The 27,964-nt window shown below is 42.5% G+C and overlaps 1 protein-coding gene across 1 annotated transcript in view; it reads left to right on the forward strand.

The window, feature by feature from the left end:
• Nucleotides 1–27,964, forward strand: part of CALN1 (calneuron 1) — an 834,322-nt gene that overhangs the window by 248,531 nt on the left and 557,827 nt on the right. The window contains exon 3 of the mRNA XM_073665133.1: nucleotides 6,095–6,238. Coding sequence (XP_073521234.1) covers nucleotides 6,095–6,238 — 144 coding nt within the window. The remainder of the gene's footprint in view (nucleotides 1–6,094; nucleotides 6,239–27,964) is intronic.

Genomic DNA, 27,964 nt, shown 5'->3' on the forward strand with positions numbered 1-27,964 from the left:
TTTTCCACAAAACACCAGTGGTGCACGTAGTGAATCTCACAGTTCCAACTTGCCAACCGTGGGACCGTCAAGTGTTCAGCACTCAAACCGTAACAGAACCACAGTATCTGCTGGTAACATCAATTTTGCGGAATCATTTCACCACTTTTTTAGCCCATCCTTTGCAAGGCCACAGGAGACAAGAAGTCTGACACATAGTCAACGTCTAGAGACGATGGTACAGGAGTATCTCCAAGTAAACATTGAAGCCATGACTGTGTCACTGGACCCTTGCTCTTTTTGGGCTTCCAATCTGGATAAATGGCCGGAGCTAGCCACTTACGCCTTGGAGATCTTGTCATGCCCCGCAGCCAGCGTTCTGTCTGAACGTGTGTTCAGCGCTGCTGGTGGTGTGCTGACAGATAAGCGCACGCGGCTCTCCACTGATAATGTAGACAGACTCACGTTCATAAAGATGAACAAATCATGGATCCGAAACGACTTTTCTACCCCTGTGTCATCCTGGGGAGAGTAAAAGCTTGATGATTGGTTAAAATCACCCTACCAACCGTTTTAAGCTTTCAAATTACTAATCATGTTTATCTGTATCTTGACTGGAAAATAATTTGGGCTTTGTAGCAGTGTGCAGCACTGATCCTATTAGCCCATCTATACTAAGCTCCACCAGATTTAAAATTAATAATAATTTTTAGCTGCATCTAGCCCGGAAAATAATTTTGGGTCTCCTAGATGCGCAAGACACATAAGTGCCTTCTTGCTGCACTACCTGCAACATGACCCTCATATTGTCAGAATTCGAAGTAATCATGACTACTGGGTTGCCACACTCTTAGATCCCCCAAACTTTTCGATCAACCTTTTCATTTTAATAAAGACCAAAAAAATGGTCATTTTTGAAATTATAAGCATTAGCAGGTTATTAGAAACTGAAATCAAACAGTTTTCAACTCAAAACTTTATTCTAGGTGATGTTACATTTTCACATAGGACCCCTTGTTCGAAAGGAGCTTCTGAACTCTCTCGTCCATTGAATTTGTCAGGTTTTGGATGGTTTCTGCTTCAATTGTTTTGCATGAGGACAGAATACCCTCCCAGAGCTGTTGCTTAGATGTGAACTGCCTCCCGCCATCATAGACACTCCTTTTGATGATGCTCCAGAGGTTCTGAATGGGTAGAGGTCAGGGGAGCATGGGGGTCAAACCTTAAGTTTGTTCCCTTTTATGCCCATATCAGCCAGAGATGCAGATGTTTTATGTGCAGCATGAGATGGTGCATTATCATGCAAAAAAATGATCTTGCTGTGAAATACATGGTTCTTCTTCTTGAACCATGGCAGGAAGTGCTGTTTGAGAAAATCCACATACATTATGGAGTTCATCTTTAGCGCCTTCAGGGATCCTAAAGGGGCCGACAATCTCTCTCCCCATGATTCCAGCCCAAAACATTACTCCACCTCCTCCTTGTTGGCGCTGTAGCCGTGTTTGCGTGGGGTGTCCATCAACCAGCCATCCTCCACTCCATCCATCTGGACCATCGAGCGCTGCACGGCACTCATCCGTGAACAAAACAGTTTTGAAATCAGTCTTCATGTAATGTTTGGCCCACTGGAGCCGTTTCTGCTTGTGTGAAGTGGATAGAGGAGGTCGACAGGATGGCATATGCACAGCTGCAAACCTCTGAAGGACCCTGCATCTTGTTGTTCGGGGGACGTTGGAGGCACCAGCAGCTTCAAAAACTTGTCTGCTGCTATGACAAGGCTTTTTTGCTGCTGCTCTTTTAACCTGACGTAATTGCCTGTAGGAAAGAGTCCTCAATTTGCCTTTATCAGCACGCACACGTGTGTACTGTGAATCAGCTACATACTTCTTGATTGCCAAGACACTTCATCCTGATCATCGCACAATGTTGATTGTAGTCATGCCTTGACCTAAACACTCCACAATTTGTTGCTTCCCAGCAGCCGACACATCCTTTTTCTTTCCCATTTTGGCAGAAAATGTAGGCTGCTTAATAATGTGAGACAGCCTTCTTAAGTAGTCTTGCCTTTCATTGGACACACCTGCCAAACTAATTAGCACAGGTGTCTGCAATTGCTTACAGTGATATAAAGAGCCCTGACACACATCACCATCAATGAGTTTAACTGACAAACAAACAAATTTTTCCTTATCACTCCTAAACACTTTTTGCATAATAATTTGGAACACAGTGTACATGTGCTTTTCCACAAAACACCAGTGGTTCACGTAGTGAATCTTACAGTTCTAACTTGCCAACCGTGGTCTGTATGGAGTTGTTCAATAAAGGGCCCAAAATTAAGATAACATAGATGGGAGAGGTCTCTATGAATAGGAATTCCTAAGTATTTGATACCCTGTGAGGGCCAGGCAAAGGGAAAGTTGGACTGGATGGAATCCTATATGGATTTGGGGAGGGAGACATCGAGGGCCTCAGACTTCACTGCATTGATTTTAAAATTTGACCATGTAACAAAGTGATCTATTTCAGCCACAACAGCATGGATGGATATATGTGATTGAGTGATATATACTAGTACATCATCAGCAAATAGAGAGCACTTGTACTCGGTGCCTCCCACCTCAATCCACCTAATATTGGGGTTATGGCGAATTGATGAGAGCAGGTGCTCCGTCACTAGGATGTATAAGAGAGGGGACAGAGGACATCCCTGCCTTGTCCCATTGGTGATTGTGAAAGGTGATGAAAATGTTCTGATGCACCCCCTGGGCCTTGGGACACCCGGAGCTGGACCCTTTTTGGTGGATGCTGGTGGTTGTAGTCTTCGTGGCGGCGACCCGGTTCCGTGGCTCAGGGTGGTCAAACCAGTGGCGGAACTATTTATGTGGTTTTGATGTTTAAATGTCCGACTACGCCACCCGTGGATTGCGGTCAGAGTGAACCGCCGCTGCAGGGCAGACCGCTGAGGCTGGTGTTGTGGGTGCAGCAGAGCGTAGCATAACTCCCCACGGGAGGAGTATAGCCTCAGGGCAGTGTATGCGGAGGATGGGGGTGATGGTGCAGGGCAGCAGCAGTAACGACACGGAGTCAGTGATGCAGTCCAGGGCCTTTACTCACAGTTCTTATTATCCAGACCACGTCTGCAGGTAACGGCTGCCCACGTCGTACTGTGCTCACCAGGTGAGGGGCTCAGACAACTCCCAGATAACTTTGGAGCGCTTCACAGGACCCCCTTTGTGTGTCCTTTGTCTGGCCTTTCTTACCAACCCTTCTGTCCGGCTGCCTCGGGCCTCCTCTTGGTAAACTTGGCGCCAGTTTCCCTGACCCTATGTGCTGCCCTCCTAGCGGGTGTAGCGAGGGGCTGCGCCACATAAAATGTCACAGCCTCCGGTTTCTAGCTGAGGGTCGTTTCCTGCCTCCACTAGTTTCGGGGACCGGTCTCCCCCTTTGGCCTGACCCCTCCATGCAGGTGGATTCGGGCGTGCGGTGGCGACTCGCCCGTCCGCACCCCTGGGATCCCTTCGTTCCACGTTCCTGGAGCCTTCTCCGCTCCTCTTCCTTCCTTCTCCCTCTTCCAGGCCTGGGCCTCTGTTACTAGGCCCGCCTCCGGAGCAGAGCTCATGCAGAGCCCCTGCTCCCTGCCACTTCTGCTCAGACTTCTCTGCACTGAACAAAGATGGTGCCCACCTTTTATACTCCCTTCTCAATGCACCCAGGAACTGCTTCCTCCCTGCTCCTACACTACAGGGTTCCCCTTCCTCAGTGTTCCCTCCCCCCACTCCAGCCAGGGACAGGGACTGTCGTGCCCATCTCAGGGGCATATTGGTCGCCCTGCCCCACGGCAATGTGGTGTAATGCATGCAGGTGTCGGGTCCTGATCCACACTCCATCCTTACCTGAGAGTGAGATATCACACCTCTGGGTGAGGTGCAATACCTCTGTAGCAACCGATTCCTCAGGGTGCTACAGTTCCATTTATCTTCAGCCTAGGTGACGTATTGCGATACAGGGCCGTGATTTTGGCTATAAAAGGGTCCCCTAGACCCCTACCCCAAGCTTTTTAAGAGAATCATATATGGCGTGCCAGGAGACTCTATGGAATGCTTTCTCAGCATCCAACGAGAGTATCTAATTACAAATTTTTAACTGCATCTAGCCCAGGAAATACTTTGTGCCTAGTAGCAGTGTTTGCTAGTCAGCGGATTATCCCGGCTGTTAAGCAAGCTACACCACCTGTATTTTGGACACTTAATTTTTTCAAAGGAAATGCTTCGGGACCACGGGATACTCAGTGAAGAGCATCAGGAGGCACCCCAAGGCATAGGGGCTGGGACTGGCAATAGGATGCCTTGCGGTGGACAGCCGAGCTCGATCCTTATAAAAGCTTTTTAACTGCAGCAGCTTTAGTGGACGCTACTGGAGCTGGAATTACGCGGCTGCTGGCATGAGACTTGCCCTCCAATAGATCCTTGTAAATGGATTTAAAGTGTATTCATTCAAATTAGAGAGACAATTTAAATTAAAAAGCTTAGAGCTGCCTCCACCACAGGGGGGCTCGCTCGACCCACCAGCGGACAGGCACCAGTATTGGGAGAGGGGGGCTGGCTGTCAGGGTTCACCGCGGCTCTGGCACAAACCCGGCGACACGGAGGTGGCACGGGCAGGAGCGGACTGAACGTGTCGGCTTCTCACTTTTTGGATTTTAGAAGGGCATGACATGCCTATATCTGTGTCTCCCCCTCCTTTTACTCCTCCACCTCTTTTCTTTTCTCATGACTATATGTACTTGTCACTTTTCCATGTGTTAGTTGTGTCTTCTGAGCAGTTTGTCAGCTTTTGGACACCTTTGAAGGTGTTTTCTATGTGTTTCTATGTGTTTTTGTTTGCCTGCCATTGGTTTTAACGGTGTTCGACGAACAGTTCGACGAACAGTTCGGCGAACACACGGGTGTTCGACGAACCGAACCGAACTCGAACAGTACGGGGGAGGCTCAACACTAATGCCGACCAAGCTGAATGAGTAAAGAGCAGCAGATGACCCAGCCAGTGCAATACAGGAGTGTTGTTATTTTTTTAATGCACATTTGGCTATAGAGTGATAAAAGTGGTAAAATCCCCTTTATTGATTTTCCCAAGAATTGTTCAAAGGAGTTCTTTCTGCAGTGAATTATTAGATCATCAGGTTTCACAACTGCTTTAGAGAAATAGTGACCTTGTTATACAGAGAATCATAGTTCAAAGTTTTAAGGTCCAAAGAGGACACAAACCCATTATGATCAACGTATAAACTAATGTATTGGTAGAAGCAAAGGCAAAACCCTGAGACAGATGTTAATTGCCCTATATTAGGCTAAGGTCACACAGCAAGTTACTCCACATCCGAGAAAATTGGTCTGATTATGCTAACACACTCTTTTCAGACTCTGATCAGGATTTGATCAGTGTGTGATCTGAGCGCAATATGTGAAATCTCTGCTTGCAGACCAAGTGGGTGCTTCTTCAGAGTAATCTGAGGGTGCGCAATTTCACTCTTCCCCCAGATTCTGCTAATAATAGCTTGCCAGTGTCTGAGACTACAAGACCACCTGTTGAGTTGTGACGAGTAGCATCTAGGTGAAAGCAAATGCCCCTAGAGAAAAAGCTGAAGAAACACTAAAGTTGGACTGCAAGCAGAGATATCACATACTGCACTCCAACACCAAGAAATGTGATTATTTCTGCAATGGAGCAACACAGCACAAAACGGAGAAGAGCAGCAGAATCAGGGAAGCTTATGGATTTTTACAAGATATTTACCTCAATGTTTTGAGCAAGTGACAGGTTTAAAGAGTTACTAAACTTTCATTTTTAAATCATTTTGTCCAGCATAGAAAATTATTCAACTGTACAAATCACTTTAATTAGGGGATTTTATTTCATTTCTGTAAAAAAAGCTTGTAAATTTCTTCCAAACCCCTGCTTTTCCCCAGTCTATTTACCTGCCTACAGCTATATCAATATCAGAACATACTCTTTTGGAGCACTGATGCTAGCAGTGAAAGAGTCATATTGCAGCTATTGATTAGCAAAGTACAAATGACTACATTGTCAACAGTTTCAATCTCTTTTATGACAGAAATCCGCGAAGCCTTTCGAGTACTGGATCGAGATGGAAATGGTTTTATTTCAAAACAAGAACTTGGTATGGCAATGCGATCGTTGGGGTACATGCCCAGTGAAGTCGAGTTGGCTATCATTATGCAACGCCTTGATATGGATGGTAAGCATCAGTATTCAATAAACATTTTGATGCCCAAGCTTATAAAATTGGTAAATTGCATTGTAATGTTGGATGCTTGTATTGAAAACATATTTTTTTTTATCACAGCACATAATTACTGAGTCATTGAAGCCTTTTTTACCATTTGATCACCATTTTACGCTCATATTTACATTGCTGTTTTTACTTTATAGTATAGTTTCAAACTCCTGACAGACATTCATGTCACTCAGCTATGTTCTGTTCACACCATATTTGATGAGTACACCCACATGTACCAGGAAAATCTTCTCATGTATACACTGGATACAGTATATGGCTTGGATATATTCAAATGTATATAGTCATAAAATAATTTATACACTACAGTGTTTTTTCTCTTTTTATGGGCTTCGCTTATCCAGTCTATTAGGTTACAGATCACTCAGCATTTACTGGTATGCTATCCAAATCTACTGTAGCGCCCGCGTCTCTGCCTTCTGCCTCCCACCCTCGGCAGAGATGCCGACTCACTCACCGTCGTGGCCCCTGTCCTGGTTCTGCTGCTGGTGTCAAGGGTGCACGCACTGCATGCAGATCCCCGGACACTGTGCTTAGGGCATCCTAAATTGTCCCCAGTCAATGGCTGGGAGACACTTTTTATTTAAGGCCCCTCCACCTGATGGGATGTGCCTGAGCAACGTTGTTTGTCCGTTCTAACATGCTTGCTAGTTCTCAGGTCCCAGTGCTCATATCCAGTATACCAGTCCTGTACTACAGTGGTGCCTGCTTGCCTGCCTTACTGTCTGTCTATCAGCCGTGCCCACCTGCCTGTCTATCAGCCATGTCCATCTGTACCAGCCTGTCTGTTATCCTTGCCCACCGATACTTGCCTACCAGGATAACAGTTGTGTCCGCCAGTACCAGCCTGTATGTCTGTCGTGCCAGTCACTGTTCCAGGTGTGCCAGCCATTATTTGTCAAGTCTGTCATTCCTTGCTGCCCCTGCCTCCAATCCCTTGGGGTCAGCTGCCATCCACTCGAGTTCAGTCCTGGTGTAACACCTGGTCGCAGCTCCTTTGTCTCTCCTCGGATCGGTGTATCGTCAGCCACCGTATATCAGAGGTTGAACTTGGTGAGGCACCTAGTCACACCCCTTCAGGCTTTCCTCAGGCCATGGCACAGTGGTTCCACCACCCAGCCCATCACACCTACTCTGAGGATAATGTGAAATGAATATTTAGCAAACTATAAAAAGGAACAAAAGGTAGATAGGTGATGCAACACATGAATCAAGTGTGAAAATGGTGCTAATGTGTTTTTATATCTATTAAACATTTTTGGATTGCTTTTTATATCTTACTATGTAGTGTGATTTTTTGACGCCATTCTAAAAGAGAGATGACTGTGGTCTATAATTTATCTCACAAATGCCACAGCTTGACAAGCACTTTCATTTGAAGTGTAGAACTGCATTTTAACTAGTGATCTATTACTGAAAATGCCAGTGCATAATGAATTCCCTAACCATATTATCTCTTAGTATGCTAAAAGAAGAAAAGAATGACATAAAAAATGTTCAATACAGATGCAAAAAACTTCTCGTCTCTTTGTTGTTTGTACTGCATAATACATACCAAGCTGCCAATAGTTACATAGTTACTGTATGTGACAAAGACACAGGTCCATTAACCTAAGGTCAGCCTACTATAAAATGAAATGTGTTGATTGAACAAGGGCAGGACACCTTTGGGGCTGTGCCACTGTAATATGTCACTCAAGTTGTTTTATAAGCTCAGTGAGAGAGAGAGTTGGATGTCTTGTACTGTCCCAGGTTTATGTATGTCTAACCTGATGCAATAGGCCATTTTAAAATTTAATTTATCAGCGCTAATCTTTGCAATGTTTGACACATGAAAAACTACGTTTAAGTGGTTTCTCCAGTTTAAAGAAGAGTATAGAACAGTGCATCACCATTGAAGCGATAATGTGTTTAACTATAAAGGCTTTGCCGTAGTGACAACTACTCCTATGGTTGGCATTGTTTTAGGGGTAATTTTGTGTGATGGACACATTGGTAAGGGGAATTCTGGTGTGATTTTATTACCACTCTGACATTAACATTTGGTCTACACTACACAACATTGGGTGAAATGTGTATGACGACAACATTGTATAAATATTTGATGGCCCTATTTGGTTATAAACACTATGTGTTGGGGCAATTTAGATTGGCATCAGTAAGTCTGGGCACTTAAGACAGTATTGTCTAGAGCAGTGTTCCCAAACTCCAGTCCTCAAGAGCAGGGTGGGACTGGGGTGTCTGTGGCCCAAAGTGAAAATTGACTCGAGGGGCCCACCCTACATCTATATGCAAATACCTGTTAGCCATTATTCCCGTTATAGTGGAGCATCGACTGTAAAACACAGACGGCTCCTGCACATCTACTGTGCGCATACTATAACTAGGATGCACACGAAATTACGGTAATTTGCATTAAAGGGTTCTTTGATGAAAACAAATCATCACCGATCCACATTGATGTAAAATACTGACCAAATACTGAATGTGTGAATGGGGCCTTAGGACAGGCGATTATTTGTTTTCACCATAGAACACCTGTAAATGCATATTTGCTACTGTGAAATAGTCACAGGACAGGGAGGGGTTAAACATCCAAGTATTTAATCTCTATTGTAAATTAAGAATCTTCCCCTTATTGATATCAGAGAGAACAAATGGCCGCCATACACAACACAGTCCACTATACCAAGAGCAATACCACCACACTGTGATCAGACCACATAGAGACTGAATAATACTGTCACACCATGACCAGGTCATATATTACTACTACATAGTGACCGAATACTACAATAGTGGTCATTAATAAAAAACACAATACTAATAACACTAATATTATCACTGGTGACATTATACACAGGAACTCTGTATATAGTTTCAGTGTACAGGTAATACAGGGATCACAGGTGACATTATACCCAGGAGCCCTGTATGTAGTGTACAGGTAATACAGTGATCACTGGTGACATTACAGCATATACAGAGTACCTGTATATGCTGTAATACAGGTATATACAGGTGATACAGTGACCATCTCCATACAGAATTATGGGCCCCATGTAATGCAGCTCCATACAATATATTGGCCCCATGTAATGCTGCTCCATACAGTATATTAGCCCCATATGATGCTGCTCCATATTGTAAATAGGCCCCTTGTAATGCTGCTCCATACAGTATATTGGCCCATGCTTCTCCATACAGTATATTGGCCCCATGCTGCTCCATACAGTATATTGGCCCCCATGCTGCTCCATACAGTATATTGGCCCCCATGCTGCTCCATACTGTATATGGGCCCCCATGCTGCTCCATACTGTATATGGGCCCCCATGCTGCTCCATACTGTATATGGGCCCCCATGCTGCTCCATACTGTATATGGGCCCCCATGCTGCTCCATACTGTATATGGGCCCCCATGCTGCTCCATACTGTATATGGGCCCCCATGCTGCTCCATACTGTATATGGGCCCCCATGCTGCTCCATACTGTATATGGGCCCCCATGCTGCTCCATACTGTATATGGGCCCCCATGCTGCTCCATACTGTATATGGGCCCCCATGCTGCTCCATACAGTATATGGGCCCCCATGCTGCTCCATACAGTTTATGGGCCCCCATGCTGCTCCATACAGTTTATGGGCCCCCATGCTGCTCCATACAGTTTATGGGCCCCCATGCTGCTCCATACAGTATATGGGCCCCCATGCTGCTCCATACAGTATATGGGCCCCCATGCTGCTCCATACAGTATATGGGCCCCCATGCTGCTCCATACAGTATATGGGCCCCCATGCTGCTCCATACAGTATATGGGCCCCCATGCTGCTCCATACAGTATATGGGCCCCCATGCTGCTCCATACAGTATATGGGCCCCCATGCTGCTGTATACATAAAAAAATCAAATCCTCACCTCTCCCGTTCCCTGCAGGTCCGGTGTACTCAGCGTCTTCTGACTCTGCAGTGCTCAGAGCGGTAATGAAGTCATCTCGTCCTCTGCCCTGAGACGTCAGAACCAGAAGACCCTGACGTCACTGGAGCTGCGGGGAACTAAGAGAGGTATGTATTTGAGGAGGAGGGGTGGGGGCTCTCCTACCCAGAAGGGGGGCTCTCCCTCCCTGACTCAATAGCGTGCCTTCCCCCCGGAGCCCCAGCAGTTACCTGGGTGCGTCGGGTGGTGACGAGGCCGCTGGCCATGGGCATCGTGGCGGGTCAGATGCGCAAGCATGCGTGTGCGCTCCCCTGCCTCCCGCGCTTTTAAAGGGCCCATGTCCCTAAAATGTTTTTTTATTTTATTTATTTTTTACACTTTATCTCTGTGGAGGAGGGGGCCGGGGCCCACCGGGTATTTTACCGGTACCACGCCAGGCCAGTCCGACCCTGCTCAAGAGCCACCAACAGATCATGTTTTCAGGATTTCCTTAGTATTGCCCATACTAATGAAATCCTGAAAACATGACCTATTAGTGGCTCTTGAGGACTGTAGTTGGGGAACACTGGTCGAGAGATTATAACTAGGGCCATATTTGGCAGTCATGCTGCCCAGGGCACTGTAAGTGGTCACATTCCCTACAGGTAATCAAAGGGGTTATTTACGACTATTTTAATTTTTTCACATGGAGCTAAGAACTGACAAGCAGGTAGTTGCTAACTACCTGCTTGTTCTACCTGGCTCTGGCTTAGAGTGATCACTGACCGCTCCTGCCAGCGATACTGCTGCTTTTTGTCAACAGAGCAGCTTCCTCTTCAAAGCTGCTCTGTCAACCAGGTGTGACTTCTAATGTCTTGCTGATTGACAGCTGCAGTTAGGCAGCAGGAGCCGGCTGTAAAGCAGCATGACATCGGCAGTCAGGCCTCATCAACAAAGCAGAGTGAAAGAGAAGCATCTGCTCTGCATACCTGACATCAGCAAAAGCCACAGAATTGCTGGCAGGAGTGGTCCATGACCGCTCTGAGCCCGGGGAGGTTTGCACCAGGCACAACAGGCAGGTAGTTAGCAGCTACAACACTTTTAAATTTGATGACGAATGGTTCTTTCAAATTACTGGAACTGCAATGGGTACACCTGATGCATGTACATTTGCAAATCTCTTTCCAGTTGATTTTGAAAACAAGTACAGCACAAATAATCCATTTCTTAAATATGTTCGAGCTTACCATCCTTATGTGAACGATATTTTCATTGTGTGGGATGGTACAGAACATCAATTTCATTCAATTGTAACCCATTTAAATGAGAATAATACAGCCAATATGAAATTTACTTTGGAAGAGATTCCCTAGAATTTCTTGATGTAAAGGTCAATATTCTAGATGGCAATATTAACATCAAAACGTTCAGAAAATCCACAATATGTTATTGCACTATAATAGTGTACATCAAGAAAAGTTTACCATATAGCCAATATCTGAGACTAAGAAAAATTAATAAAGATGATGGTTTCATAAAACAAGCGGTGATTGGTTAAGAGCCAATACAGGAACGTTAGGGGAGACAGGGTGATGCTAGATCAACCTAGGTTGTCTACACTTCCCCCCTTTTCCTAGAGTCTGGGCTCCCTTTCCCTCTTCCCTTTGTGTTGCACTAAGTCTTTCCCACAATTGCGTGACAGAATATTTACAATATCTGATTATTACAACATCATGAACTAAACTATGAAATTAAAAGGAGGTGTTATCAAGACGAAAAATAAAACATGTTAATAGACATGAGTGAACCCAAACTTAAAAGTTCGGGGTTCGTACAGGACAGTTATTTTCCAGTGCTAAGTGCTGAACACAGACTTCTACCAGAAGTTCTTTAATGTACGGAGTTCCAGGGGAAGTCCGTTACAGAGAGAGAGAGAATTTTCCAGCTGAAAAGTTCGGATACTCAATGTTTTCAATGAGGTTCAGGTTCGGTTAATGTTCTGGTACCCAAACTTTAGAAAAAAGTTTGGATAGGGTACCAGAAGTCGAACTTCCACGGGTCCGCTCATCCCTGCTTGTTAACATTGGATAGCAAATTGATACCTCTTCTGCGTAGGATAAATGCAGTCAAAATGAATGTATTTCTCAGATTGTTATATCATTTTAGATGTCTTCATTTTAATTTTATTTTAAAAAAAAGTTGTAAATGAACTGCATTAGTAATATGTTTTATATTAAAAGATAAAATTGCTGTAGTTGCAAGGAATATTTATTTTATGCACAAAAACAGGTGACCTTGCTATTCTGAATGCATTACTAAGGCATCAGGAGTGTCACTAATGATCTGTATAATTGCTGGAACAGACCATCCAATTTGGATTAATACTGAAGTTGAGTTTTTAGGAAAATAATGATATGGGAGTAGGAAAAAGTAAATTTCAAAAATTTGCTAAATATTCTGTAATTAAAGATTAATTTGAATTCTAAGCCGTCTTAACGTAACGTTTCTGATTTTGGGGAAACTTTCAAAAATAACAAAAAATACACCGGTACCAAATATAGTTTTTGGAATGACCAAAAAACATATATTGTGTCCCCTGAATATAACGAAAAATACACTGTTCTACTGAATATATATAAAAATATATACTACAGATTTTACTGACTGAGTAAAAAATTGTTACAAGTCTTACAGAGGGATGCAACTTGAAAGATATTAGGGCGTGATCACAGAACCATAAAAAGTTTTGTCGCAAACAGTCAACAAGGTCGTAAAAAACATGTTGAGAAAAAAAAATATTAAAGACTTCTGGCATAGGGCTAGTCAAATGATAATAAATAGATAATTATTGTGGCCTTATTGACTGTCTATTTATTACAGGATAAAGTAAAAAATATAAAGTGATCAGATTAGAAATCTAAGTAGCTGCAAAATTAATTTTGCTCACAATTGAAAAACAGGGGAATCGAGTATAAAAAAAAGTAATAGGCAAGGTGAATAAAGTAATAAGATTGAGGCAATAAAAAGGATCAGATACTCAGCTTAGACAGAGAACGGGGTTTGGATGATGTGAAAATAATGACTTGGAAGTGTTTAGTGCTGCAGAATATGTTGACACTATAGAAAATATCATTGTTAATACTAGTACTAATAATAAGAATAATAGTAAGAGTATTATTTTTCTCCTAGTAACCCTTTAACCCCTTTAAAGCCCAGGATGTACTAATACGTATCTGCGCCCTGGGACTTAAGAGCCAGGTACGTATTAGTACGTCCTGTCGATTTCGCCCGCACACAGGCTGTGCGGGCGCGATCGCCGCCGGGTGTCATATGATTGTCACAGCTGACACCCGATGCTATGTGCTGGGAGGGGTCCCGGCAAGGGGTGGTGATCGCGATACTCACCTCTCCTGCCGGCATGCAACGCTGTCTGCCGCGGCTTCTTGGATGTTGCCATGATGACTCGATGTTGTCATGACAACAACCGGGTCACTAGACAGCAGGAAGATACTTTGGTAATGCGCAGTGCATGACCAAAGTATCTTCTGCATCTGCAGCGCTGACAGCCTGTATAGCACAGGGATGGTGCTCCATCCCCATGCTATACAGGCTTTCAGAGTAAAAAAAAAGTGAAAGTCCCATAGTGGGACAAAGTATAAAAGTAGAAAAATTGTTAGAAAAGGAAGAAAAATAAATAAATTTGTAAAAATATAAAAAAAAAATCCACCAAAAATAAAAATATATAATGTACCCATCAATAAATATTATGAAAAAAACCAAAAACAATAAAAATACACATATTTGGTATCGCCGCGTCCGGAACGACCTGACCTATAAAACTGTCCCACTAATTAACCCCTTTAGTGATTACGGTAAAAAAAGAAAAAAAAAAAACGAAGCAAAAAACAATGCTTTATCATACCGCCAAACAAAAAATGGAACACGCGATCAAAAAGACAAATATAAATAAAAATGGTACCACTGAAAACTTCATCTTGTCCCGCAAGAAACAAGCCACCATACAGCTTCATCAGCCGAAAAATAAAAAAGTTATGGCTCTCAGAATAAAATGATGCAAAAAATATTCTTTTTTGTATAAAATAGCTTTTATTGTGTAAAAGCGCCAAAACATAGAAAAACTATATAAATGTGGTACCGCTGTAAACGTACTGACCCGAAGAATAAAGCTACCTTATCAATTTTACCACACGCGGAAGAGCATTAAAAAAAAAAAAAAAAAAAAAGAATTGTTGGTTTTTGTTTATTCTGCCTCCAAAAATTAGAATAGAAAGCGATCAAAAAATGTCACATGCCTGAAAATAGTAACAATAAAAACGTCAACTCATCCCGCAAAAAACAAGCCGTCACGTCTGTCGGCCAAAATATGAAAAAATTATAGCTGTCAAAATATGGCGTTAGGGTTAGAGTTGTGCTAGAGTTAGGGTGGGGATTTTTTTCAAAAGAAAAAAAAAAAAAAGACGATATGGCGACTAGTGTTGAGCGCAAGTGCTCGCTACTTGAGTTTGCATCAGGTGCTCGGGTATGCTCTGAGTATCACGGGTGCTCGAGTGACATGCTCGAGTCTCCGCCCCATATGCTTCGCGGCCAAAGAAACCTTGCGCGGATTGCCTGCCATGCACGAGCTCTCCTCATAGTTTTTTTTGGGTGTCTAATAACCGTGAAACATGTGGGTGGAGACTTGAGCATGTCACTCGAGAATGCGCGATACATCGTGCATACCTGAGTACCCGACGCTAACAAATTTCTCCTGTTACCCTCATTAAAATGCAAAATTGGAGGCTGAAAAACATTTTTGATGCAAACATGTGAAAATTTTATTTTTACAGGTCAATGTTATAAACTTCTGTGAAGCACCTGGGGTTCAAGGTGCTCACCACACATCTAGATAAGTTCCCTGGAGGGTCTAGTTTCCAAAATGGGGTCACTTGTGGGGGGTTTCCACTGTTTAGGCACATCAGGGGCTCTCCAAACGCAACATGGCGTCCGCTGATTATTCAAGCAAATTTTACATTCAAAAAGACAAATGGCGCTCCTTCCCTTCCGAACCCTGCCATGCGCCCAAACAGTGTTTTTTCCCCACATATGGGGTATCTGCGTGCTCAGGGGAAATTGAACAACAAATTTTGGAGTTCATTTTTTCCTGTTACCCCTACGAAAATAAAAAAAATTGGGTCTAAAGAATCATTTTTGTGAAAAATGTTAAATGTTCCTTCTTTTCTTCCACATTCCAAAAGTTCCTGTGAAGCACCTGAAGGGTTAATAAAGTACTTGAATGTGGTTTTGAGCACCGTGAGGGGTGATGTTTTTAGAATGGTGTCACTTTTGGGTATTTTCTGTCATTGAGACCCCTCAAAGTGACTTCAAATGTGATGTGGTCCCTTAGAAAATGGTTTTGTAAATTTTGTTGGAAAAATGAGAAATCGCTGGTCAACTTTTAACCCTTATAGCTCCCTAATAAATAAAAAAAAATTTGGTTCCAAAATTGTGCTTATATAAGTAGACATGTGGGAAATGTTATTTATTAACTATTTTATGTGACATATCTCTGATTTAAGGGCATAAAAATTCAAATTTTTAAAATTGCAAAGTTTTCGCCAAATTTCCGTTTTTTTCACAAATAAACGCAAGTGATATCGAAGAAATTTTATCACTATCATGAAGTACAATATGTCACGAAAAAACAATCTCAGAATCAGGGGGATCCGTTGAAGCGTTCCAGAGTAATTACCTCATAATGTGACAGTGGTCAGAATTGTAAAAATTGGCCTGGTCATTAACGTGCAAACCACCTTGGGGGGTAAAGGGGTTAAATAAAAATAATATGAAGTGTCTTTCAATTTTACCTATCTTTCTAACTTGATTTCATTAAGTCAATATCTTAGAGCATAAAATACAAATGTACACCAAGGTATAACTAGCTCCTAGTAACATTCGTGTGCAAGCAAAATGTCAATGCCAAATATAACTGTCACATTTTTGAAAAATGACCACCCCTTGACACCATGACTAAGCACCCTGATACCTGCACTAGAATGGAATAGCAATGGTGCTCTTTGCATTAGATTTATGAGTCTGTCTTTTATGTATAGAGAAGGCAGTTAAAATTTGGAATAAACTATTTATCATTCTAATGTTCAATTTCACTTGAAACTAGTGAAATAATGAGTGTGCTACATTTAGACACATACGGTCAGATATCTGATATATGCTAGTTTTATGAAAAAAAAAACTATGTTATTTTGCAAATTAAATGGTGACTTTCCTAGAATAGTCATTCAAGATAATAATTCCACAGCTATCGCTGGAAACCTTTTTCTACCTTTGTACATGTTAAAGAGCATTTCCCCATCGACTCCAAACTTTCCTTGGAAAAATATGTCTTCAAAATTTTATTTAGCCATTTCTGAAAGCTGAGTAACAGCCATGGTTTATAGCTCCCAGAAATAGGGAAACAAGTTGTCCTAATGGGAGCTTTAGAGTGCTGTAAACAAAACTCTTTAAGATTGTTGATATGCTCTATTTCTTGTTGTTCTTGGTATATGAGCTTTTTGTTCATTAAAATCTGTATTTTAGATATTTTAGATCTCATCAGCAGTACTCTTTACACACTAGAATTCTTAACTAGGACTTTAAAAATCATTCTCTCATCCTGCAAAATGCTTGCTGTGCATGCTAGTGGAATTGACTTATCACTCAATATGAGCCCCTGGAGTTAAAGATGTCCTTTCTAAACTAGTTGACATATCATTATAGAGCTTCTATTAGCAGTCTAGGGTCAAAATACATCAATACACTTGCATGGACTCAGTGTGCTGTTTTCCAAGTGGTAATGTATATATTAGTGTCAATGGGGAACTGTCAAAGCAATTATACATCTTGGAAATAGCTTTGGTAGCTCACTAGTAAAAGGAATGAAACTTTTTTTCTCTTGAAGGAAAAAAAAACATAACTTATATTTAAACCTTTTAATTATTAACTTTTCATGCTATCAGTGTATAACTGAAATATATATATTGCATACTTAACAGCTACACCTAAAGAAACGTGCACACATACGAAATAATTTTAAACAATAAAACACAAAACCAAATAAAAGTATTTAAAAACGTTGTATAAAAATGCAAAAAGTCAATAGTAGCCAGCTTACCCAGATCATAGTTTCTCCTTGCTCCGATCATCTGCCAGGTTGAAACGTGTAGTCTGTTCCTAGACAGCTGTGTCCTCTATACTGCCATAAAGTGCCCACTGTATGTACATACCTGGTCCGAAAAGGAATGATGTTCTTTTGAGGATTGTTGAAGAATAAAAAGATTTTATGAAAAATGCCAAAATAAGGGTTCCTCCGCTGGACTTTATTTGTTTTGATTATATACAAATGGAATAAAACAATTCCATGTGGTCCCATCAGCAATCATTATAAAGTCCATAAATAAAGTTAAAGGGGTTGTCCTACAAACAAAGTACAATTTAATCACTAGATGAATTAAATAATAATGTGATCAACAATTAGATGTGTTAAAAATTGTTCCTTTGCTGAGATAATCTTATAAATGTGCAATGAGGCAAAGAAGTCAGACGTTCTAAGGTCAGTACCAAGAGAGCACGAAGAAAACCAAGGGGAAAGACAAAGGCATAAGTCAGGTCACTGTCCGGGGTCAAATTACCAGGAGATAGCGGATCAAAGCAAAAGGACAAGACAAAGGGATAGTCAGAACACGGTCCAGAAGGTCAGGCAGCAAAAGATCAGAACTCAGCACAAGAGACTCAGGCACTCAACAGGAAGCACAAACTTCATCTGGCAGGGATCAGAGGCATACAGCTCAGTTAAGTAGCTGGGCAATCTCCAGAACTGAGAACACCTGGAGAAAGCCCAGCACATCCCAGTCACAGATTGGATGGCCAAGTTGTCAATCAAGGTACTGATAGCTCAGCACACCCATCAAAAAACTGGATGGCTGAGCTGTCAATCAAAACACCACCAACTCAGCATGACCCAGATTCCATAGAGTAGCAAAACAATCACTCAATGAGCGGAAGAATCGTGACACATACAATATAAAAGCTAAGTGTACGTTAAATATAGTATATTTTGTTTATGATGTTACTTTAACCCCTTTACAGCCCATGACGTATTAATACACGTCAGTGCCCTGGGCTTTAAGAGCCTGACCCGTATTAGTACGTCATCGCAATCGCGCGCGCACACAGGCTGTGCGGGCGCGATCGCCGCCGGGTGTCAGCTGATTGTCACAGCTGATTGTCGCTCCCGGCACATTAACCCCCACAATGTTGTGATCGAAGTTGATCGCAGCATTGCGGTGGCAAGGGGAGGTGATCGGTATACTCACCTCCTCTTCCGGCCTCCAGCGCTGTCTGCCGCGGCTTCCCGGGTGTTGCCATGACGACCCGAAGTCGTCATGACAACATCCGGGTCACCAGGCAGCAGGAACATTGTTTGGTCATGCGCAGTGCACGACCACACAATGTTCTCACTGTGCAGCGCTGACTGCCTGCATAGCACAGGGATGGTGCTCCATCCCTATGCTGTGCAGGCGATCAGAATAAAAAAAGTTAAAGTCCCAGAGTGAGACAAAGTAAAAAAGTGTAAAAACTCTCAGAAAGTGAAAAAAAAAAAAAAAAAATTGTAAAAATATTTAAAAAAAATAAAAAAAATAATCCACCAAAAATAAAAATGTAATGTACCCATCAATAAATATTATTATGAAAAAAAAGCAAACAAACAATTAAAGTACACATATTTGGTATCGACGCATCCGGAACGACCTGACCTATAAAACTGTCCCACTAGTTAACCCCTTTGGTAAAAAAAAAAAAAAAGAACAAAAAAAAATGCTTTATCATCATACCGCCAAACAAAAAATGGAATAACACGCGATCAAAAAGACGAATATAAATAAAAATGGTACCGCTGAAAACGACATCTTGTCCCGCAAAAAACAAGCTGCCATATAGCTCCATAATCCGAAAAATCAAAAAGTTATAGCTCTCAGAATAAAGTGATGCAAAAAAATATTTTTTTCTATAAAATAGCTTTTATTGTGTAAAAGCGCCAAAACATAGAAAAACAATATAAATGTGGTACCATTGTAAACGTACTGACCAAAAGAATAAAGCTACCTTATCAATTTTACCACACGCGGAACAGAATAAAAAAAACAAAAAACAAAAACAATTCCTGAATTGTTGGTTTTTGTTTATTCTGCCTCCCAAAAATCAGAATAGAAAGCGATCAAAAATGTCACGTGCCTGAAAATGGCACCAATAAAAACGTCAACTCATCCCGCAAAAAACAAGCTATCATATGACTCTGTCTGCCAAAATATAGAAAAATTATAGCTCTCAAAATATGGCGATGCAGAAACTAGATGTTACAAAAAATGCGTCTTTTAGTGTGTGACAGCTGTCAATCATAAAAACCGCATATGATTCTGGTATCACTGTAATCGCACTGACCCGAAGAATAAAGTAATCTCATCACTTATACTGCACGAGGAACGGCGTAAAAAATAAACTTTCGGGTTAGGGTTGTGCTAGGGTTAGGTTTGTGCTAGTGTTAGGGTTGGGCTAGGGTTAGGGCTGGGGTTAGGGTTGGGGTTGGGATTTTTTTCAAAAGTAAGAAAAAAAGATGACGATATGGCGACTAGTGTTGAGCGCAAGTCCTCGCTACTTGAGTTTGCATCGGGTGCTCTGGTATGCATTGAGTATCGTGGGTATTTGAGTGACATGCTCGAGTCTCCGCCCCATATGCTTCGCGGCCCAAAAAACTTTGCGGGGATTGCCTGCCATGCACGAGCGATCCCTGCATGTTTTTTTTTGGGTGTCTAATAACTGTGAAACATGCGGGGCAGGGACTCGAGCATGTCACTCGAGCACACGCAGTACATGGTGCATACCTGAGTACCCGATGCAAATTCAAGTAGCGAGCACTTGCGCTCAAGACTAATGACAACTTATTCAATATGATGACCTAATGTTATCAAATTCTCTGTCGTACCTCTGGGTTCAAAATGTTCACTATACACCTTGATAAAATCCTTGAGAGGTCTAGTTTCCAAAATGGGGTCACTTGTGGGGGGTTTCCACTGTTTAGGCACACAGGGGCTCTCCAAACGCGACATGGTGTCCGCTAACAAATTGAATGGAAAATCGGCTCAAATTGTTAGCGGAGACCATGTTGCGTTTGGAGAGCCCCTGTGTGCCTAAACATTGGAGCTCCCCCACAAGTGACCCCATTTTGGAAAGTAGACCCCCCAAGGCACCTATCTAGATGCATAGTGAGCACTTGGAACCCCCAGATGCTTCACAAATTGATTCGTAAAAATGAAAAACTGGAAAAAAAAATACTTTTTCATTTTTATGGATTAATTTGTGAAGCACCTGGGGGTTCAAAATGCTCACCACACATCTAGATAAGTTCCCAGGGGGTCTAGTTTCCAAAATGGGGTCACTTGTGGGGGTTTCCACTGTTTAGGCACATCAGGGGCTCTCCAAACCCAACATGGCTTCCGCTAATTATTCAAGCAAATTTTACAATCGAAAATTCAAATGGCGCTCCTTCCCTTCCGAGCTCTGCCGTGCGCCCAGTGTTTTTTCCCCACATATGGGGTATCTGCGTGCCCAGGGGAAATTGCACAACAAATTTTGGGGTCCATTTTTCCTGTTACCCCTGCGAAAATAAAAAAAATTGGGTCTAAAGTAACATTTTTGTGAAAAAGTTAAATGTTCGTTTTTTTCTTCCACATTCCAAAAATTCCTGTGAAGCACCTGAATGGTTAATAAACTTCTTGAATGTGGTTTTGAGCACATTGAGGGGTGCAGTTTTTAGAATGGTGTCACTTTTGGGTATTTTCTGTCATAAAGACCTCTCAAAGTGACTTCAAATGTGATGTGGTCCCTAGAAAAATAGTTTTGTAAATTTTGTTGGAAAAATGAGAAATCGCTGGTCAACTTTTAACCCTTATAGCTCCATAACAAAAAAAATTTTGGTTCCAAAATTGTGCTGATGTAAAGTAGACATGTGGGAAATGTTATTTATTAACTATTTTGCGTGACATATCTCTCTGATTTAAGGGTATAAAAATTCAAATTTTGAAAATTGCAAAATTTTCAAAATTTTTGCCAAATTTCCATTTTTTTCACAAATAAACGCAAGTGATATAGAAGAAATTTTACCACTACCATGAAGTACAATATGTCACAAAAAAATATTCTCAGAATCAGGGGGATCCGTTGAAGCGCTCCAGAGTAATTACCTCATAATGTGACAGTGGTCAGAATTGTAAAAATTGGCCTGGTCATTAACGTGCAAACCACCTTGGGTTGTAAAGGGGTTAAATTGAATCTCTGATCCTCAGTTTGTCACAACCTACAGAAAATATGGAACATAGCACACAGTATTAAAGCTGTATTGTGGAAGCGGAAAGTGAAAACCAGGTGTAAAAAATATAACGGATATTATCACTGTTAAAACATTCCTTAGGAAACACATTGACTAACTTGGTTAAATATATTGAAGATAGCAGTGATCACAGATGCATTTTCAGACTGGCAAAAATAATTTTGACTATCCTAAATTTCATAGTATCAAAGCATAAAGAGATTTGACATAACTACACCTGTGAGGCCCTGTTCATATAACATTTTTTACCCTAAATGTAGTATTTATGTCAAATAAGCTCCTGACATACTAGTAGAGATGAGCGTTGTTCTACTCGAACTGTTCGCCAATCTCAAATTCGAGCTGTTTTGGGCGGTGTTCGAGCCGGTCGGCGAACACGAACAATTTGAGAAAAATTCGGCTGTTCGAGGTTATGTTAGATAACTGTTCGTGCACCAAAATCATAACTGGATTTTTTCTCAGTAATGATGAAAATTAATGTTAATACGCAGTTTGAGTGTACAGCGGGGCGGGGGGAGGGGCAGGGGATGGATCTCTGCAGGAACAATGAAGATCTCCATTTTTTTTTCTCTTTCCCGCATTTGCAGTGGGGAGGTGCAATCTGTCAGCCTATCAGCAGCGCACACACGGAGCGAAGTGCTTTTTTTCACACAAGCAAGGGCATGTGTGATTGGCAGTGTATGTCACATGTCCTTGCCCTATAAGACCAAGCCATTTTCCCCGTCGCCACCATTTTCTCACTGCTGCAGCTGCGTGTTAGACGGCACCGCTGTTGCTGTGTGTGCTATACCTTGTTAATTTCAAGCCAATTTTCGCACAAATATACAGATAGCTTGGGAGTAGGGAATAGTTGTGATTGCAGTCCTTTTAAGGACTAGGTTACAGCATTTCCTACGACTTTTATCAGGGAGGTCTGTGCTCTTAAATAGATAGGTTGTGGGAGTAAAGACTAATTGTAATTGGAGTCCTTTTCAGGACTAGGTTACATGAGTTCCTATCAGTTTTTGCCAGGCAGGTCTGTGCCAGTGCTGTGCAAGTTTTTTTCACAGCATTTGGCTGAATCTAGCAAAGCTAATCCTTTTTGGCCTATTGCAGAGTGTGTTAGTCAGTGGAGTAGCCTATCTGTGTTGCAAGATATAACACCTGTGTATAGAATACCAATTTTTTTACTGCACCTAGTGAAGTAAAATCTTTTGGGCATAGCATCATTCTATTAGTCCATCTATACTGACCTCCATCAGGTTGCAAACTGAATATAATTTTTTTCTGCATCTAGCTCTGAAAAAATATTTGGGCTTCTAGCTGTGTGTGGGACTTGGTCTATTAGTCCATCTATACTGACCTCCATCAGGTTGCAAATTAAAAATAATTTTTTTCTGCATCTACCTCTGAAAAAATATTTGGGCTTCTAGCAGTGTGTGGGACTTGGTCTATTAGTCCATCTATACTGACCTACATCAGGTTGCAAATTAAAAATAATTTTTTTCTGCATCTAGCTCTGAAAAAATATTTGGGCTTCTAGCGGTGTGTGGGACTTGGTCTATTAGTCCATCTATACTGACCTCCATCAGGTTGCAAATTAAAAATAATTTTTTTCTGCATCTAGCTCTGAAAAAATATTTGGGCTTCTAGCGGTGTGTGGGACTTGGTCTATTAGTCCATCTATTCTGACCTCCATCAGGTTGCAAATTAAAAATAATTTTTTTCTGCATCTAGCTCTGAAAAAATATTTGGGCTTCTAGCAGTGTGTGGGACTTGGTCTATTAGTCCATCTATACTGACCTCCATCAGGTTGCAAATTAAAAATAATTTTTTTCTGCATCTAGCTCTGAAAAAATATTTGGGCTTCTAGCAGTGTGTGGGACTTGGTCTATTAGTCCATCTATACTGACCTCCATCAGGTTGCAAATTAAAAATAATTTTTTTCTGCATCTAGCTCTGAAAAAATATTTGGGCTTCTAGCGGTGTGTGGGACTTGGTCTATTAGTCCATCTATACTGACCTCCATCAGGTTGCAAATTAAAAATAATTTTTTTCTGCATCTAGCTCTGAAAAAATATTTGGGCTTCTAGCAGTGTGTGGGACTTGGTCTATTAGTCCATCTATACTGACCTACATCAGGTTGCAAATTAAAAATAATTTTTTTCTGCATGTAGCTCTGAAAAAATATTTGGGCTTCTAGCGGTGTGTGGGACTTGGTCTATTAGTCCATCTATACTGACCTCCATCAGGTTGCAAATTAAAAATAATTTTTTTCTGCATCTAGCTCTGAAAAAATATTTGGGCTTCTAGCAGTGTGTGGGACTTGGTCTATTAGTCCATCTATACTGACCTACATCAGGTTGCAAATTAAAAATAATTTTTTTCTGCATCTAGCTCTGAAAAAATATTTGGGCTTCTAGCGGTGTGTGGGACTTGGTCTATTAGTCCATCTATACTGACCTCCATCAGGTTGCAAATTAAAAATAATTTTTTTCTGCATCTAGCTCTGAAAAAATATTTGGGCTTCTAGCAGTGTGTGGGACTTGGTCTATTAGTCCATCTATACTGACCTCCATCAGGTTGCAAATTAAAAATAATTTTTTTCTGCATCTAGCTCTGAAAAAATATTTGGGCTTCTAGCAGTGTGTGGGACTTGGTCTATTAGTCCATCTATACTGACCTCCATCAGGTTGCAAATTAAAAATAATTTTTTTCTGCATCTAGCTCTGAAAAAATATTTGGGCTTCTAGCGGTGTGTGGGACTTGGTCTATTAGTCCATCTATACTGACCTCCATCAGGTTGCAAATTAAAACTAATTTTTTTCTGCATCTAGCTCTGAAAAAATATTTGGGCTTCTAGCAGTGTGTGGGACTTGGTCTATTAGTCCATCTATACTGACCTCCATCAGGTTGCAAATTAAAAATAATTTTTTTCTGCATCTAGCTCTGAAAAAATATTTGGGCTTCTAGCAGTGTGTGGGACTTGGTCTATTAGTCCATCTATACTGACCTCCATCAGGTTGCAAATTAAAAATAATTTTTTTCTTCATTTATCTCTGAAAAAATATTTGGGCTTCTAGCAGCGTGTGGGACTTGTTCTATTAGTCCATCTATACTGACCTCCATCAGGTTGCAAATTAAAAATAATTTTTTTCTGCATCTAGCTCTGAAAAAATATTTGGGCTTCTAGCAGTGTGTGGGACTTGGTCTATTAGTCCATCTATACTGACCTCCATCAGGTTGCAAATTAAAAATAATTTTTTTCTGCATCTAGCTCTGAAAAAATATTTGGGCTTCTAGCAGTGTGTGGGACTTGGTCTATTAGTCCATCTATACTGACCTCCATCAGGTTGCAAATTGAATAAAAAAATTTTCTGCATCTAGCTCTGAAAAAATATTTGGGCTTCTAGCGGTGTGTGGGACTTGGTCTATTAGTCCATCTATACTGACCTCCATCAGGTTGCAAATTAAAAATAATTTTTTTCTGCATCTAACCCAGCCAATAGTTTTGGCCTAATACCACAGTTTGGCCACTCAGCTCTGCTCGGTTACCATCCATTGTTTTTTTGTGCAAACAACTCCAGAGTTGTGAATTAGTTAACCACCAAAATGAGTGGAAAAAGGCCTGCTGCTGGTGGAAAGGGGAATCGGCGTGTTGGGAAGGGGAAAAAAGGTTGTGTCCGTGGGGTAGGTGCAGAAGAAAGACCATCTTCCAGCCAAACTAAAATGTCTACTTCTTTTAGCGGACAATGTGATAAGATCCCTTTCTTACGGCCACGCCAATCGCTACAAATTCCAGATGAGGCACAAAAACAGCAGGTGCTTCAACGGATATCAAGTGCTCCTTTAAGTGGGCTCTCCTCCACATCAACTTCAACATCACAAATACTCCAGTCCTCAAAGGTGTCACCCAAATCGCACTTGCTTCCTCACAGCTCCCAAATCTCCAGCTGCCCGTCTGAGTGTGAGGTAAAACAGATGGTTGAGTCTGCAGAGCTGTTTACTCATACTATAGCCTGGGAATCAGAGGTCGACTCCAGCGCTTCTGTGAATCCAGACGAGGAAATGATCTGCACTGATGCCCAGAATCTTTATGAGTCGGATCCAGGACCAGACGCAGAAGGTTCTGACCATAATGTAGACCCTCATTCCCAAACTGTAACTCCTGTTGGTGGAGACAATGAGGAAGACGATGATAAGACTCAAATACCTGATTGGAGCGACAACTTTAGTTTTTTGTCAGGGCAGGAACAGGTTGGCTCTGAGGACGACGGGTGTGATAACGCACAGGGTGATGATGATGAGGTCGGAGATCCCACTTACTGTCAACCCACAGTCAGCCAAGAGATGAGGTCAGCAGAGGAGGTGGAGGAAGATGCTAGTGACGACGAGGTCAGGTTGCGCCTTCCTGGACAGAGACGTAGTACTGGAAGCACGTCAACAACTGCATCCTCAAACACAACTCTGCCTCTCACCACAAGTCGTGGTGGCTCTTCAGGTCGCATGGGTGCTAAGCCTTGCATAGCCTGGGCATTTTTTCAGATCGATAAAGATGACCCAACTCGTGTTATCTGTAACATTTGTCAGCAAAAGCTAAGTAGAGGCCAAAAAATACATAGTTTGAGTACTTCATGCATGAACCGGCACATGGACATGAAGCATAAGTTGCAGTGGGAAGCTCAGTGTGCTACAATGCGGCCTAGCCGGCCGGGCCAATCACCGTCTGCCATATCTTGTGCATCCGCGGCCTCTTCATCCTCTGTGACTGGGGGGACAGCAGTCACACCTGTTTTGGGGCGCAGACCTGCCACCTCTTTACCCGCAACAGCCAGCGTGATTGGCAGGTCATCATTTTCTTTGGAGGTGGTAACACCAGCTGGTGTTGAGCGCTGTCCGACATCGATAGCACCACCTTTGGATCAAGGCAACCTAACATGTCCGCCTGCATCTTCCTCACAGACCGGCAGTTTGCCGGGGACACCCTTATCAACCCCGTCTAAGCACAATAGCCAGCCCTCGGTCCCTCAGATGTGGACAAGTAAAAGACCATTTCCTCCTAGCCATGAGAAAGCTAAGAGGTTGAATTTCACCATCTGCAAGCTCTTGGCTACAGAAATGCTGCCTTTCCGCCTGGTGGACACAGAGGATTTTCGAGACCTTATGTCCGTCGCAGTGCCCCAGTACCAGATGCCCAGTCGGCACTACTTCTCAAAGAAAGGTGTGCCTGCGCTCCACCAGCATGTCGCACACAACATCACCGCTTCTTTGAGAAACTCTGTGTGTGACAGGGTGCATTTCACCACAGACACTTGGACGAGTAGGCATGGACAGGGGCGTTACATGTCGCTGACTGGGCACTGGGTAACTATGGTGACAGCAGGACAAGGGGCTGCTGTCCAAGTCTTGCCGTCCCCACGAGTTGTGCGTCAATCCTCTTTATGTCAAAGTTCCTCCACTGCTTCTGCCTCCTCAACCTCCTCTCGGTCTTCCACCTGCACCCAAAGCCTGTCTGGTCATGCCACAAGCTTTCTAACTGCGCAGAAGGGATCCTGCACACCTCCTTACTATGCTGGCAGTAGGGCTCAACGTCATCAGGCGGTTTTTACATTGAAATGTCTGGGAAATGTGAGTCACACAGCTGAGGAGTTGTGGTCAGCTCTGGAGAACCAATTTCATGAATGGTTGTCTCCACTGGACCTGAAACCAGGGAAGGCCGTGTGCGACAATGCTGCAAACCTGGGTGCGGCCCTTCGCCGGGGCAATGTCACACACGTGCCTTGTATGGCTCACGTGTTGAACCTGGTTGTCCAGCAATTTTTAGCCCACTATCCCAGACTAGATGGCCTTCTGCAGAGGGCACGGTCGCTGTGTGCTCACTTCCGCCGTTCGCATCCCGCAGCTCAGCGACTTACATCTCTACAGAAGTCGTTGGGCCTGCCACTTCACCGGCTAAAATGCGATGTGCCTACCCGGTGGAATTCAACTCTGCACATGTTGCAGCGACTGTGGCAGCACCGACAAGCCCTGGTGCAATACGTTCTGACGTATAGCCTGGGCCAACGAGATTCAGAGGTGGGGCAAATCACGCTGGAGGAGTGGTCTCAGATCAGGGACCTATGCACCCTTCTGCACAGTTTTGAAATGGCGACGAAGATGTTTAGTGCTGACGATGCCATTATCAGCATGACTATTCCGGTGATTTACATGCTGGAGCACATGTTAAACAGAATTCGGAGTCAGGTGGTGGCACAAGAGGAGGTGGAGGAAGTAGAGGAGGAGGAGTTGTATGCGGAAGGGCTAACATCTGCAAGGTCCAGACGGTCGGC

Source organism: Phyllobates terribilis, unplaced genomic scaffold, assembly GCF_046119375.1.
Source record: "Phyllobates terribilis strain yellow unplaced genomic scaffold, ASM4611937v1 Scaffold_2__4_contigs__length_985480577, whole genome shotgun sequence".
Classification (NCBI taxonomy): domain Eukaryota; kingdom Metazoa; phylum Chordata; class Amphibia; order Anura; family Dendrobatidae; genus Phyllobates; species Phyllobates terribilis.